The sequence below is a fragment of the Oncorhynchus keta genome, chromosome 2 (genome assembly GCF_023373465.1).
Source record: "Oncorhynchus keta strain PuntledgeMale-10-30-2019 chromosome 2, Oket_V2, whole genome shotgun sequence".
In the NCBI taxonomy this organism is placed as follows: domain Eukaryota; kingdom Metazoa; phylum Chordata; class Actinopteri; order Salmoniformes; family Salmonidae; genus Oncorhynchus; species Oncorhynchus keta.
This window is the reverse complement of record NC_068422.1, coordinates 78,742,677-78,757,054: the sequence shown is the minus strand read 5'-3', so window position 1 is coordinate 78,757,054 and position 14,378 is coordinate 78,742,677. Positions and strand designations below refer to the sequence as shown.

The following is a 14,378-nucleotide window of genomic DNA, read 5'->3' as shown; positions in this document are numbered from 1 at the left end:
CCTTCCCCTGCCCTGCCTCTCTTTGTCTCTCTGGCACACAGCTCTCCCCCTGCCCCACCTTCCTCTGCCCTGCCTCTCTTTGTCTCTCTGGCACACAGCTCTCCCCCTGCCCCGCCTTCCCCTGCCCTGCCTCTCTTTGTCTCTCTGGCACACAGCTCTCCCCCTGCCCCACCTTCCTCTGCCCTGCCTCTCTTTGTCTCTCTGGCACACAGCTCTCCCCCTGTCCCGCCTTCCCCTGCCCTGCCTCTCTTTGTCTCTCTGGCACACAGCTCTCCCCCTGTCCCGCCTTCCCCTGCCCTGCCTCTCTTTGTCTCTCTGGCACACAGCTCTCCCCCTGCCCCGCCTTCCCCTGCCCTGCCTCTCTTTGTCTCTCTGGCACACAGCTCTCCCCCTGCCCCACCTTCCTCTGCCCTGCCTCTCTTTGTCTCTCTGGCACACAGCTCTCCCCCTGTCCCGCCTTCCCCTGCCCTGCCTCTCTTTGTCTCTCTGGCACACAGCTCTCCCCCTGCCCCACCTTCCTCTGCCCTGCCTCTCTTTGTCTCTCTGGCACACAGCTCTCCCCCTGTCCCACCTTCCCCTGCCCTGCCCTGCCCTGCCTCTGTCTTTCTTTCTTTCTTTCTTTCTTTCTTTCTTTCTCTGCTCTGCCTCTCTTGGTCTCTATGGTACACAGCTATATCCCTTGCCTCTCTCTCTGCTCTGCTCTGCTCCCAGCCTTTGCCCTGCCTCTCTGTCTATCTGGCACCTAGCTCTCCCCCTGGGCCCTTGAGCCAACAGGTCCCTGCTGCAGCTAATTGCCCAGACCAGACACTGACATGTCTCTTATTATGGACATAATGAATTATGAAAGTGACTGAGCAGTCGTCGTCGTCCCCCACTCATCCTCCTTCCTCACACCCCTCAATAAACATGTTTGTTTTGGGTCTGGCTCAACCTCATCCATTACTGTTATTGTTTTCCCTAAACATTACATTGATTCAATTTAACACCAATCAATTTGAAATGGTTCTGACATTCAGATATGACCTTAAAACGAGGCGATCTAAGAACTATGATTAGGATTAAACTTTCAGCTAATGAGGTGATTTCTCTTCCTGGAAGTGCATCAGACAAGACCCAACAGGAATTGTCAGTAAAAATTTGATCAATTATTGCAAACTGAACAGGTTTAACTTGATTACCCCTTTGCACCCGCTAATTTGTGTAATTAATAACCCTGTTTCGACCAGGACAAAGCAGTTTATTAATATCAATCTATATCTGTGCTCCTTAATGAAATGGCCAGGGCAGGTCATCCATTAGGCAGGTAATGTCATAATCAATGGTGCCAAAGACGCATGTTAATTAATACCATTATTAATTGTTACAGTTATAGTTGAATGCTACACGCTGTCAGCTCCTTTGTCCTATTATGTATGGCAATCAGCGAATTGGAAATGGCAACGTAATTAACCATTCAGACAGGCAGCGCTGGGAATCCAAATGAGACGGTATCAGCTCTGACAGCTGGCAGGCGGAGCGCTGCACGTACTGGGCGTCGAACAAAACCAGCATTATCCACTGACCCGGGAACAACAGGAAAAGGGATGTATCGCAAACTAATAAATACATTCACAGTAGCCGGCCTGCCATATCACACAATGGCCTGATGAAATGCCTGCTTGATGCTTTTGTGTGGGTACAAGCAGTGCATATGCATTGGCTGTGCATTTGGGTGGTGTAGACCTTCAGCCTGGCCTCAGAGCCTTACGAAATATACGTCACGTATTTCTGAGCACCTCCAAGACGTACAATACCTACTAATGATCTAGTTACTTCAGACAGAAACAAAAGTAGGTAGGTTAGTCAGGCAGAAAGGGTTGGCGTAATTCGTGACAGTCTAGCAATCCAAAGGTGTCAAAGCTAACCCTTCCCCAACTCTTATTCCAAAGTTAAGGCTCTATAACCCTTCCCCAACTCTTATTCCAAAGTTAAGGCTCTATAACCCTTCCCCAACTCTTATTCCAAAGTTAAGGCTCTATAACCCTTCCCCAACTCTTATTCCAAAGTTAAGGCTCTATAACCCTTCCCCAACTCTTATTCCAAAGTTAAGGCTCTATAACCCTTCCCCAACTCTTATTCCAAAGTTAAGGCTCTATAACCCTTCCCCAACTCTTATTCCAAAGTTAAGGCTCTATAACCCTTCCCCAACTCTTATTCCAAAGTTAAGGCTCTATAGAGCTTGACAGCTTGTAGCCTAGAACCCTGAAATAAGTCACCTCTTGTTCGTTCAGCCATCCATATGGGACTGAATGGGGAAGAATAGGGTTTTGAAATTAACGCTAAAAACAAGGTCTGAGGATTAGGAGATTTATATATGTTTTGTTCTATGAGATAATAGCAGTCAGTTAACATGACCTTTATGAATTATGAAGCCTTTGTGTGATTTATGTTTTTTATTACTACATAAATTCTTCAAAATTCACAAAAAGCGATGTTAGCTTATAAGTTTTCCTCGTGAGCTTTGTCCAACGAACCATGGTGGAGTTAGTGCCTACAAAAAGACACCATTACTATTTCTCTCTATTCAATCCTCATTGCAGAATTAAGCGTGATTGAAATTTAAAGGCAATGTTCCCGCTTTAAAGGAGACTGCATTCAAGGTAAACGCTGGAAATTACCTTGACACTTAAATCGCAGAATCTGTAATGCTTCAGCTTTACGCCAAAAAATATATCATTATTTAAACAGCTAAATGCATGAATTTAGTGCACTTTGAGATTAACATTGAGAGAAAAGAATATTGGGAGATTAGATCTTTTTCAGGTAACTTCACTTTACCACCTGCCACAGCAGACAATCCACTACTCAATTACAGTGGCTACTGTGGGTACTCTCTACTCTGGAACACATACAGTACCAGTCAAAAGTTTAGAAACACCTACTCATTCCAGGGTTTTTCTTTATGTTTTACTATTTTCTACATTGTAGAAAAATAGTGAAGGCATCAAAACTATGAAATAAAGTGTTATAAAATACATTTTGATTTGTTTATTTGAGATTCTTCAAAGTAGCCACCCTTTGATGACAGCTTTGCACACTCGTGCCATTCTCTCAACCAGGAATACATTTCCAATAACACGTGTGCCTTGTAAAAAGTGAATTTGTGAAATGAATGTGTTTGAGCCAATCAGTTGCGTTGTAACAAGGTAGGGGTGGTATACAGAAGACAGCCCTATTTGGTAAAAGACCAAGTCCATATTATGGCAAGAACAGCTCAAATAAGCAGAGAGAAACGACAGTCCATCGTTACTTTAAGACATGAAGGTCAGTCAATTCTGAAAATTTCAAGACCTTTGAATGTTTCTTCAAGTGCTCTCGCAAAAAAACATCAACCGCTATGATGAAACGACCTCTCATGAGGACCGCCACAGGAAAGGAAAACCCAGAGTTTCCTCTGCCGCAGAGGATGAATTCATTCGAGTTACCAGCCTCAGAAATTGCAGCCCAAATAAATGTTTCACAGAGTTCAAGTAAAAGACACATCTCAACATCAACTGTTCAGAGGAGACTGCGTGAATCAGGCCTTTGTGGTAGAATTTCCGCAGAGAATTTCCGCAAAGAAACCACTACTAAATGACAAGCTGCTAGAGAGAGAGAAAGTCTACTGTCTGCATCTCTCAATCACTTTCTCTGTGTTGTCTGTTGCTGTCCCTTGTCTGCCCTTTTCAGTTGCTGTCTCTTAGTATTCGATGTTGCTGTCTCTTGTCTACCCTCACTGGTCCTGGATGTAAAAAGTTTAAAAGGAAACATTTGTTTTAATAGTAATTTCACAGGCTTTTTCACCTCAATTGAAATTCTTTGTAAACAATGTTTTACTTCGTCACTGTCTGTATTTCACTTGTTATAATTTGTGCAAATAAATACGACTAATTACAATCTATAGAGCAGCTTGAAGTGATACAGTCTGTGTGCTCAACCCACCTCTGTTCTCTCTATAGAGCAGCTTGACGTGATACAGTCTACTGTGTGCTCAACCCACCTCCGTTCTCTCTCCATCTGTCCTCTTCTATCACTTTGTCTGTGTATTGTCTGTTGCTGTCTCAGGTTCTTGTTTGTTACCATCTCCTTTGTCCATCTTCTTCTGTTATGGCCTGTTCTGTTCTTCTGGTGTCTCTCTCCATCATATCCTACTCTTCTGTTGCTGTCTCTCTGTCTTGTCTGGTGTCTCTCTCCATCATATCCTACTCTTCTGTTGCTGTCTCTGTCTTGTCTGGTGTCTCTCTCCATCATATCCTACTCTTCTGTTGCTGTCTCTGTCTTGTCTGGTGTCTCTCTCCATCATATCCTACACTTCTGTTGCATTCTCTGTATCTTGTCTGGTGTGTCGACTTTGGATAGCCTAGCTATCCAAGGGCTAGTTAGGGGCCGTCAATAAATTACACAATTAAATGAAACAATATTTTCATGTTGCACACCTTTTAGTTTAATCACTAAAAGCTTTTAATATTTGTATATTAGTCTACAATTTATAGTTCATTTTAGGTTTTTCAGTCATTGAAATTTGGAGCTATTGGAATCTTAACATATTGTCCCATGTACATTGTGTAATTTACCTATGGTCCCTAATTAGCCCCATAGGGATATCCAAAGTCAACCCAAATATATTACAGGCATTATGATCGTGTCCTGTGCAGCTGCCCTCCTAATTGATGATTACTTGTGTGCTTCCAGCTGTGGACAGGACTGAAACAAACCAAACCTTAATTTAAGTTGTGATGCAGTCACAACCACAACTCTTACAAAACTGAGTTTTGGACAAGACAGACTGCGCCCCTGCCCAGTCATGTGAAATCCGTAGATTAAGGCCCATGGCTGTGCCCCTGCCCAGTCATGTGAAACCCATAGATTAGGGCCTAATGAATTTAATTAAATTGACTGATTTCCTTGTACGAACTGTAACTCAGTAAAACTGTTGAAATTGTTGCGTTTATATTTTTTTTCAGTATAGAATTTATGCCATTTTGCAGATGCTTTTATCCAAAGAGATTTACAGTCATAGATGCATCCATTTTACATCGGGATTGAATCCACAATCCTGGCATTGCAAGCCCCATGATCTACCAACTGAGCCATGCAATGAAATGCTTACTTGCAGGTTAACCTCGCATTAATGCAACAATAGAAAAAGTAAATAGCTAAGTGAATAGAAGGAGTAATAAAAAATAAACAATAATAATTTCACCAATTCAATACATTGGTTATAAATAGTTACATAGCCTACATGGAAATAAGACATTTATTTATTTTTATTTTACCAGGCAAGTCAGATAAAAAAAAAAATCTTATTTTAAAATGACGGCAAACCCCGGCCACACCCTCCCCTACCAGGATGATGCTGGGCCAATTGTGTGCCACCATGTGGGATTCCCGATCCCGGTCGGTTGTGATACAGCACGGGATCAAACCAGGGTTTTTAGTGACGCCCCTAGCACTGAGATGCAGTGCCTTAACTATAATGTTGTAGTAAAGTTCAGCTTCAGTCAGAAGATGCAGTGCCTTCGGAAAGTATTCAGACCACTTGATTTTTCCACATTTTAAAATTATTATTTTAAAATCTATTAAATAGTTTTTACCCCTCATCAATCTACACACAATGCCCCATAATGACAAAGCTGGATGGTTGTATGGGGAGCGTCACTGCACAGCTATTTTCAGGTCTCTCCAGAGATGTTTGATCAGGTTCAAGTCCGGGCTCTGGCTGGGCCACTCAGGGACATTCAAAGACATGTCCCGAAGCCACTCCTGTGTTGTCTTGGCTGTGTGCTTGGGGTCGTTGTCCTGTTGGAAGGTGAACCGTCACCCCAGTCTGAGGTCCTGAGTGCTCTGGAGCAGGTTTTCGTCAAGGATTTTTCTATACTTTGCAGAGAGATCCCAGTCCCTACCAGTCCCTGCCGCTGAAAAACATCTCCACAGCATGATGCTGCCACTACCATGCTTCACTGTAGGGATGGTGCCAGGTTTCCTCCAGACGTGAGGCTTGGCATTCAGGCCAAAAAGTTCAATCTTGGTTTCATTAGACCAGAGAATCTTGTTTCTCATGGTCTGAGAGTCTTTAGGTGCCTTTTGGCCAATTCCAAGCGGGCTGTCATGCGCCTTTTACTGAGGACTGGCCACTCTACCATAAAGGCCTGTTGGTGGAGTGCTGCAGAGATGGTTGTCCTTCTGGAAATTTCTCCCATCTCCACAGAAGAACTCTAGAGCTCTGTCAGAGTGACCATCGGGTTCTTAGTTACCTCCCTGACCATGTCCCTATTCCCCCAATTGCTCAATTTGGCGAGGCGGACATCTTAATGAAGAGTCTTGGTGGTTCCAAACTTCTTACATTGAATAATGACGGAAGCCACTGTGTTCTTGGGGACCTGCATACATTTTTTGGTACCCTCCCCAGATCTGTGCCTCGAAACAATCCTATCTCGGAGTACTACGAATAATTTCTTTGACCTCATGGCTTGGGTTTTCCACTGACAAGCACTTTCAACTGTGGGACCTTACCTAGACAGGTGTGTGCCTTTTCAAATAAATGTCCAATCAATTGAATTTACCACAGGAGGACTCCAATCAAGTTGTAGAATCTAGCTACAGAAACAAAACCCATTGAATACACTCGCTGGAAATAAACGCTTTTCCTCACTTTTTTACTTATGTCAACTCTCCTTAGCTTGCCCATTCACTGAATATACTGTTAAATAACTGACTGACACCCAATAGATTAAGGATGCTGAACTCTAGCGCAAGCATGATGTGTGGTTTTGGAAACTCAAACTGAATGTAAAAAAATTATAAAATAACATTTTTTTTACCATGAAAAGGTTCGGGGCTAGACCATAAACATCCGGGGTTGAAGCCCAGAACCCCAGGCCTAATGTTGCCACTGCCCTTAAGCCAATTCCCCTTACTTTTGTTTTTTTTAGTTGTCCTAACATTTGTAGTTTGTTCCCCTAACCTGCAACGTAAATTCTCCCCATAATTCTCCTTTGTTGTTATCACGCAACAAACAACTTAGTTTCAGATAAAGACGTGCAATACTAAATGCCCTCCATAATTCGTATGCTACGACCGGGTAAGACGTATGATACTATACATTCTCTAATTCGTTCTACATTCTATAATAACTCTATTATATTTTGTACGCCCGCTATTCCATTCATAACGTAACATATCATATGAAAGGTCACCATAGATTTATGTACAGAATAATACGAATTGCCCTGAGACAACATTGCATACTTTGTCTGTCCCTATCCCCCTTTTTTAATTAAGGATCGGACCCATTTAAAAAAAATTGTTCACCTAAAATGGCATACCCACATCTAACTGCCTGTAGCTCAGGACCTGAAGCAAGGATATGCATAGGAAACACTTTGAAGTTTGTGGAAATGTGCAATTCATGTAGGAGAATATAACACATCAGATCTGGCAAAAGATAATACAAAGAAAAAACATGTGTTTTCTATTTTTCTGTCCCATCATCTTTGAAATGCAAGAGAAATGCCATTATATGATTTAGGAGTCTAGGCACAATTTTTATTTTGGCCAAGAGATGACAGCAGTATATGTGCAAAGTTTTAGACTGATTCAATGAACTATTGCATTACTGTTCAAAATGTTGTATCAAGTCTGCCCAAATGTGCCTAATTGGTTTATTGATACATTTTCAAGTACATAACTGTGCACTCTCCTCAAACAATAGCATGGTATTCTTTTACTGTAATATCTACTGAAAATTGGAAAGTGCAGTTAGATTAACAAGAATTTAAGCTTTCTGCTCATTTAAGACATGTCTATGTCCTGGGAAATGTTCTTGTTACTTACAACATCATGCTAATCACATTAGCGCATGTTAGCTCCACCGTCCCACGGAGGGGACACTGATCTTTTCTCTTTTCTGAAATGATCACACTCATTTCTCTTCTTTACACATCTCTGAGAGCAGGGCTGAGTTCTCCTGGGTTCTCAGAGACTATTATTCGTAAACATCCAGACAGGCAGATGCTCTCTCAGAGATCTGTTGTAAACAGAGTAGTTCTAACCTGCCCTCCTCCGCACCCCCCACATGACATGTACTTCTTAGAAGTATAATCCTGGAATGTGTATAGTCAGAGGCCACCATACAACCCAAACAACAGGTATTTTGTGTCCATATTGCTTCAGTTAAGACCAAAGGCCAATCACTCAGCATGTGCTTTGCTGATGTTGTGATGTCGGATGTCTTGGCTCTCGGTATTTGCAGAGGGTCAACTTTAAATAGCACATTTAAAAGCTCTGTTAAAACAATAAAAAATCATTTAAAAATCCAGTCATAGGTTTCAATCAGAGCTCTAATGTTATTGATACCATTGAAAATAGTTCTGGAATGAATTCCAAACAATCTGATCATTGTTTGGTTTCTAATAATTAACCTTTGCATGACCCTCAGTATATTTAAGCAATGAGGCCCAAGCAGGTGTGGTATTTGGCCAGTATACCACAGCTAAGACCTGTTGTTACGCACAACGCAATACTGAGTGCTAGGACACAGCCCTTAGGCGTGGTATATTGGCCATATATCACAAACCCCCGAGATGCCAAATTGCTATTATAAACTGGTTACCAACATGATTAGAGCAGTAAATGTTTTTTTCAAACCCATGGTATACGGTCTGATATACCACGGCTTTCAGCCAATCAGCATTCGGCGCTCGAACCACCCAGTTTATAATGATTGATCATGACCAATGTTATTTGGAATAGAAAGTGAATTTGACATGAGGAGGCACTGTTCAGGGCACCTGTGCTATATTAGAAATGGTATAGAAACTGAGTTTCTCCTATCCAACATGTATTATACCCCATACAGCAGACAGATGGTATTGGTGCAAACGTCTTCCAGGAACAGTAAGACAAGACTGAGAAAGTGGGTGGCTGAGGGCTAAAACACACACACATAATGGTGTGGCTATAAGGACTATCGGAGCTGACCTTTGTATTTCATTCTTATTTTTTGCACCGTCTCTGTGCACTCACAGGGCCCTACACGCTATGCACACTGATACTCCCAACACACAAAACACTCACTCCCATCATATGCATACTTTTACACTGACTCTATATCCTGATGCCTAGTCACCTTACCCATATACATATCTACCCCTAATTATCCAGTATCCATTCACATTGTAAATATGCTACTGGAACCGACCCTGTATATAGTATGCTTACTTAATTACTTTATCGTGTTTTTCTTATTTATTATCTTGTGTGTTTTTGTTCTACATTGTTATTTTTACTATTACATTGTTATTGATTAAAGCATTGTTGGGGTCAGAGCTTGGAAGAAAGGCCTTTCACTGTACTTGTGCATGTGACATTAAAACTTGAAACACTCACTCATATTTAATCTGGAAAGCAGCTTGCGTGCCAATCCAGTCAGCACCTGAAAACAACGCAGTGTTAAAGGTAGCAGCAGGAGGGGAATAGGCAGTACACAGGTGTGTGGGCCTACACGCACGCACGCACGCACGCACGCACGCGCACGCACGCACACGCACACACACGCACACACACACCACCAGTCCCATCCCGCTGCCATTGCTGCCATGCCTTGCCGTCACTCCCAGCCCTCTTATCATTACAGGCCCCATACAGACCCCCAGTGGGGGCCACCGGCCCAGCGCCACACAGACCCCGGTGGGGGGCCCAGCCAGCCCTCCCGTACACACACACACACACACACACACACACACACACACACACACACACACACACACACACACACACACACACACACTACAGAGCAGTGATGGGCAATAAAAACACTTCACACCTTAAGCGAAAGATACGACTTTAAATATTTTACGCACATCCTGCATATGCAATTTGCCCACACCTGGCTGTTAGGAGGAACAACATCTGGCAACGGTTGCTTTAGAGGCAATTAATTCTTCATCCGTCACTAGCATCCTCCTACTGAACATCATTTCAGAGGGGGGAGATGTTGTGTAAGCAACACAGGTATGTGAAGAGATACATACGTAAGCGAGTTCATATGTGGAGAGCAGAAGGGAGGTGTAGTACTTGACCCTCATGTTGCAACAAATAGAACAATGATTTCCGTTACAAGATGCATGCGTCATTCCTACATCAAAACGTTGAGGTATGATTACAAACTCATTTTGCAGGGAATAGTATTTGAATCAGATTAGAGTTGGAGTAGTTTCTCTGTGACAAAAACATGTCATTTAATTTAAGTATGAAAAATAACTGCTTCTGCAGCTGCCCATTTGAACAGGATTGCGAATGAATGGAAACTACCTTACAACACATATTTAAAATGTCTCAAAGTGATTGAAGAACTGTAGAGTTAATAGTTTCAGTTCTAAACATTAGTTTGATTGCACTGCTTTGACTTCATCAGACTGTGACCTTTAAAGCCACTAAATAAAACCCCTTATCACAATAGAGTTAAAACAGCACCTAAGTGGTATATTGAGTTAGGACTGATTGGCTTGAAATTGTTCTCTCTCAGCTCCCTTTTCATCTTTAGTGTCGGAAATCACTGTTTTCCTGTTGTCTGAATGGGCTTTTGCATTTACCTTCTCTCTCCAGGCTCTGATAGGATTTATTTGTTTACTGGCTGTCTTTCCCATGGGAATGAGACTGGATTTCAAGTGCAATGCTGAGTGTGAACCAATCATTCTGCATTCCTATGTATAGTAGACAGGCAGCAGAATCACTACCTGATGTGATGGGAGGCTGTTTACAATAAAAACCATACCGCCCATGTCTTTTTCAAGGTCCCGTGCATGGAGTAGATGTGAGAATACCAAGAACAACATCAGGCAGTCTTTAGAAAGTTTTTTTTTTTTAAATAACAAAATAGTCCCATATTTTAACTGACTATTATGAGTGAGAAAGAACAGGAAATACCAAAATAAAAGTGAGAAAGTGATCCTGAGAGTGTCTGTCTGGGCTTCTGTTGTGTGTGACCGTACCATAAGTAGACAGGGGTTGGAGAAGAATATAGCCTGGGATACGCAATGAATATCGCTTCGTTTCACTTCACTAAAACAGCACAGTAGTAAAAGCCATATTCTGTGTGTTTTTCAGGCTAAGTAAGTTCGAGGTCTTTCCAGAGGCCCAATCCACCAGTGTAATATTTGCTCCTGTCCAGTGGAGACTATAGGTGGTAGACCCTGCCCCTTTCCCAGCAGCCCCAACCCAGCGGTGTTGGAGGGCCATTGGCTGTTTATCATAAACAGCCCAGCAAGGTCCATCTGCTTTGATTTTATTTAGCATTCTCCCCCAGGGCCTCTGAGCTGGAGTGAGAATAACAATACTTGAGCCCATCTGCTCCTGAAGTACCAGTCCCGGCTAAATTATCACACGCTACGAGCGGCTGGCATATGCTGTGGCATTAAGATACAAGAGGGCATTGTGGCGCCAGCTGTTGTGTTGACAAATACTTATCTGGCACTTCTGAAGTCAGCTTGCTAAGCTGGTTTCAAGTTTGACTAAAAACTAAATGGGTGTAAGGTGTGTAAGAGGGTTCCTGTGGGGGAAATGCATGTATAATACAGGCGGATTTCTCTTTGTTGCGAAGTGTCTGGGGAATTGGGTCATAGGGTATATGGAACTTAATCCCAACATACAGGCCACAGGGATAATAACAATGAAAAGCCAGTCACACAAGTAGTCAAACAAACCGCCATCTTAAAACTGATCTGTCATTCTTTATGGTTAAGAATATTGCACCCAATTTGTATTTATTTCCTGGACAGCAGATGATTGACTGTGGTTTTGAAGAGGCCTAGACTGGGGCCCATATTGTAATAATCCTATGACTAAAGGCATAAACCCACTTGCTCACACATTGTCAACTGCTCAAACACCAATGAGAGACTTTTCTCAAGAGCTTGAAATGCTGCAGCCCTCACAGACAGGCACTGCAAGTCACTCACTAAGCTGGAAATGTAGCCATGCACCCGCTGGGCACACACTGGTTGAATCAACGTTGTTTCCACACCCTTTCAATAAAATACCATTTGACCACGTGGAATAAACATTGAATTGATGTCTGTGCCCAGTGAGTTATGACTAACTCAAAAAGCATACCCTTTTCCCCATTTTAACAATGATTGATCAGAGATATGTTTAAAACATGTAAAGTATTTCTGCCTTTTCCAGTAGACTGTAGTTTGAGGTGATAAAGAGAAGAAAATAGAACCTTGTGTTAATGTGCTGTCTGGGCCTCGAGCTCCCTGTCGGACCAGTGTCCAGCTGCTGTGTCTCTGCCCACGGGGAGGTTAGTCCCATCTGCACCCAGTCTCTCTGACAAACGCATCGACCAGAGCAGAATCCCCGCTGTGCTGAGCCCCTGCAGAGAGACACCATGCTAATGAGACCTGCACCTCTGTGACAGGTGAGGACACGGACACACACCAGAGTCGTCATTAAGCTACACGACAAGCGTACCCCAATGCATTCACACTAAGATGCACAAAACAAAGCAAACTGCCAGGCACATGGCAAACATCTCCAACACACAAATAAACACTTTTCATACTTTTCAAAACAGGGGTTTTAATTTAGTTAACATTTACGAGAACAGCACTGACATTCATTTCCATCCGTTATATAGGTTTTATACTTTACAGATAGATGCACAAGTCAATATTCATAGATATCCATATCAGAGACTCACAGGCTCCCGTGGAGTAAAGAAAGTCCTCCTGTCTGTCTGTGACGAGCATTAAACTTCAGCAGTGCAGAAACAAGCACACACAGTAATAATGTCCCCTTTGAGGGTCCCTGGGAAAACAATCACAATGGGGCTTTGTGGAGGTTGTAATCATCTGGAAACCAGCATTGAAACCTCCCAATCAGGCCTATATCATGACATTAAACTACACTACCCAGCATGCCACTGGTGGTAACATTCAGTAGTATTAATGGGACGGCATGAATCACAAGAACTCACTTCAATATCTGGTGAGAGATGGGAGGAGGAGTTCCAGATAGCTTATATTTAATATATATTTTTTAATTTTCTTCAAAAAATTTAAATACGAGAATGTAAATATATTCAGATTAAAATATAATAAGGAATATACTGTATTTTAAAGTTACTTGATTTTGAGCCACGGTTGGGGAGTTGACTGTCACAAATGTATGAAAAAGACACAAAAGGCATATACTGTTTGTCTCATCAGATAGATAAGTATTGAGAATGACAAATGCCAAGCAGGGGTTTGCTATGTCTTGAGTGCAGTTAAAAGTTTAGACATGAAATAATTTTGTTTTCTGACACACAACGCCTTGAGACTTACAAAACATACATTTTTTCCACAAACGGTTAATTCAAAAACACCTGCCAGGCTTTAGAGTACCTGACCTGTCCTCTGACTGCATGGAGAACTGTCATACAGCCGCCTTTACCATATATCCATTTGGAACACACACACTTTCATGAAATCTATACCACCAATAGTATTCTGGTTGAGCCTAATGCTATATTCAGTTGACACAAATATACTGTTGGTGGTGGTACACATCTGACATAATGGATCATGGTACTAAGGAGGTCTTAAGACAAGCTGTTTAAACCGTATACATAGTTGGTTGAGGGTTTTGAACATGGCATTATTTACACTATGAGTTGAATTATGGAGCGCTCCCATCTCTTACACTGATTAAGAAAAGCAGGACTCCCCCTGCTTTAGGTAAATGAGGTGGCCTCTGTCCTTCCATTAACATGGCTTGTTTTTGTTTCGCATGTTTGGTCAGCCGAGGCGAGCATGCTGTCCCCCTCTCTCTCTCTCTCTCCTCTTCCTCTCCACAGGAAGAGAATAATATTCAGCGGACTTCTCGTGTCTCCATCGACCGCCGTCCCCCACCACTCAGCTACGAGGCACAGGGAAGCTACTGACGTCAAGATCAGCTTGTTTTGTTGTTCACCACAGAGGGAAAACAAGAACAACAACACTTCAACAAATGCACAGTGCAAATAAGCTTTTCTCTTTTATAGTCTTCACTTTGGGCAGAGTAGACTGAGGAGACAGGGGCAGGCATTGAGGAGGAGGTGGGGACAGAGGGAGGGAGCCCTGGACTGCAGCTCTTCCGTCTGTCTGTTAGAGTCTCCTGCCCCAGGGGCTCTACTTGTACAGGCTCATGGTGGGGCTCTGGTACATGCACATGTAGGCGTCACACAGCAGACGGCGGGCCTGGCCCTGGATGCTCTTGGGGTCCAGGGCGTGCAGCTCCTCAGGGGTCATCTTCAGATAGGCCCCCACCTCCGGACATGGAGACACCTGGGGGATGTTGAAGCCATTCTGCCCTCCTTGTGGAAAAACAAACACAGACAG

At 42.8% G+C, this 14,378-nt stretch overlaps 1 protein-coding gene across 2 annotated transcripts in view; it reads right to left on the bottom strand.

Moving 5' to 3' along the window:
• Positions 1-12,568: 12,568 nt before the first annotated feature.
• Positions 12,569-14,378, bottom strand: part of LOC118375573 (ubiquitin carboxyl-terminal hydrolase CYLD) — a 34,501-nt gene continuing 32,691 nt past the window's right edge. For both annotated transcript variants that reach the window (XM_052484723.1, XM_052484731.1), the window contains one exon: positions 12,569-14,353. In XM_052484723.1, coding sequence (XP_052340683.1) covers positions 14,169-14,353 — 185 coding nt within the window. In that variant the 3' untranslated portion in view covers positions 12,569-14,168. The remainder of the gene's footprint in view (positions 14,354-14,378) is intronic.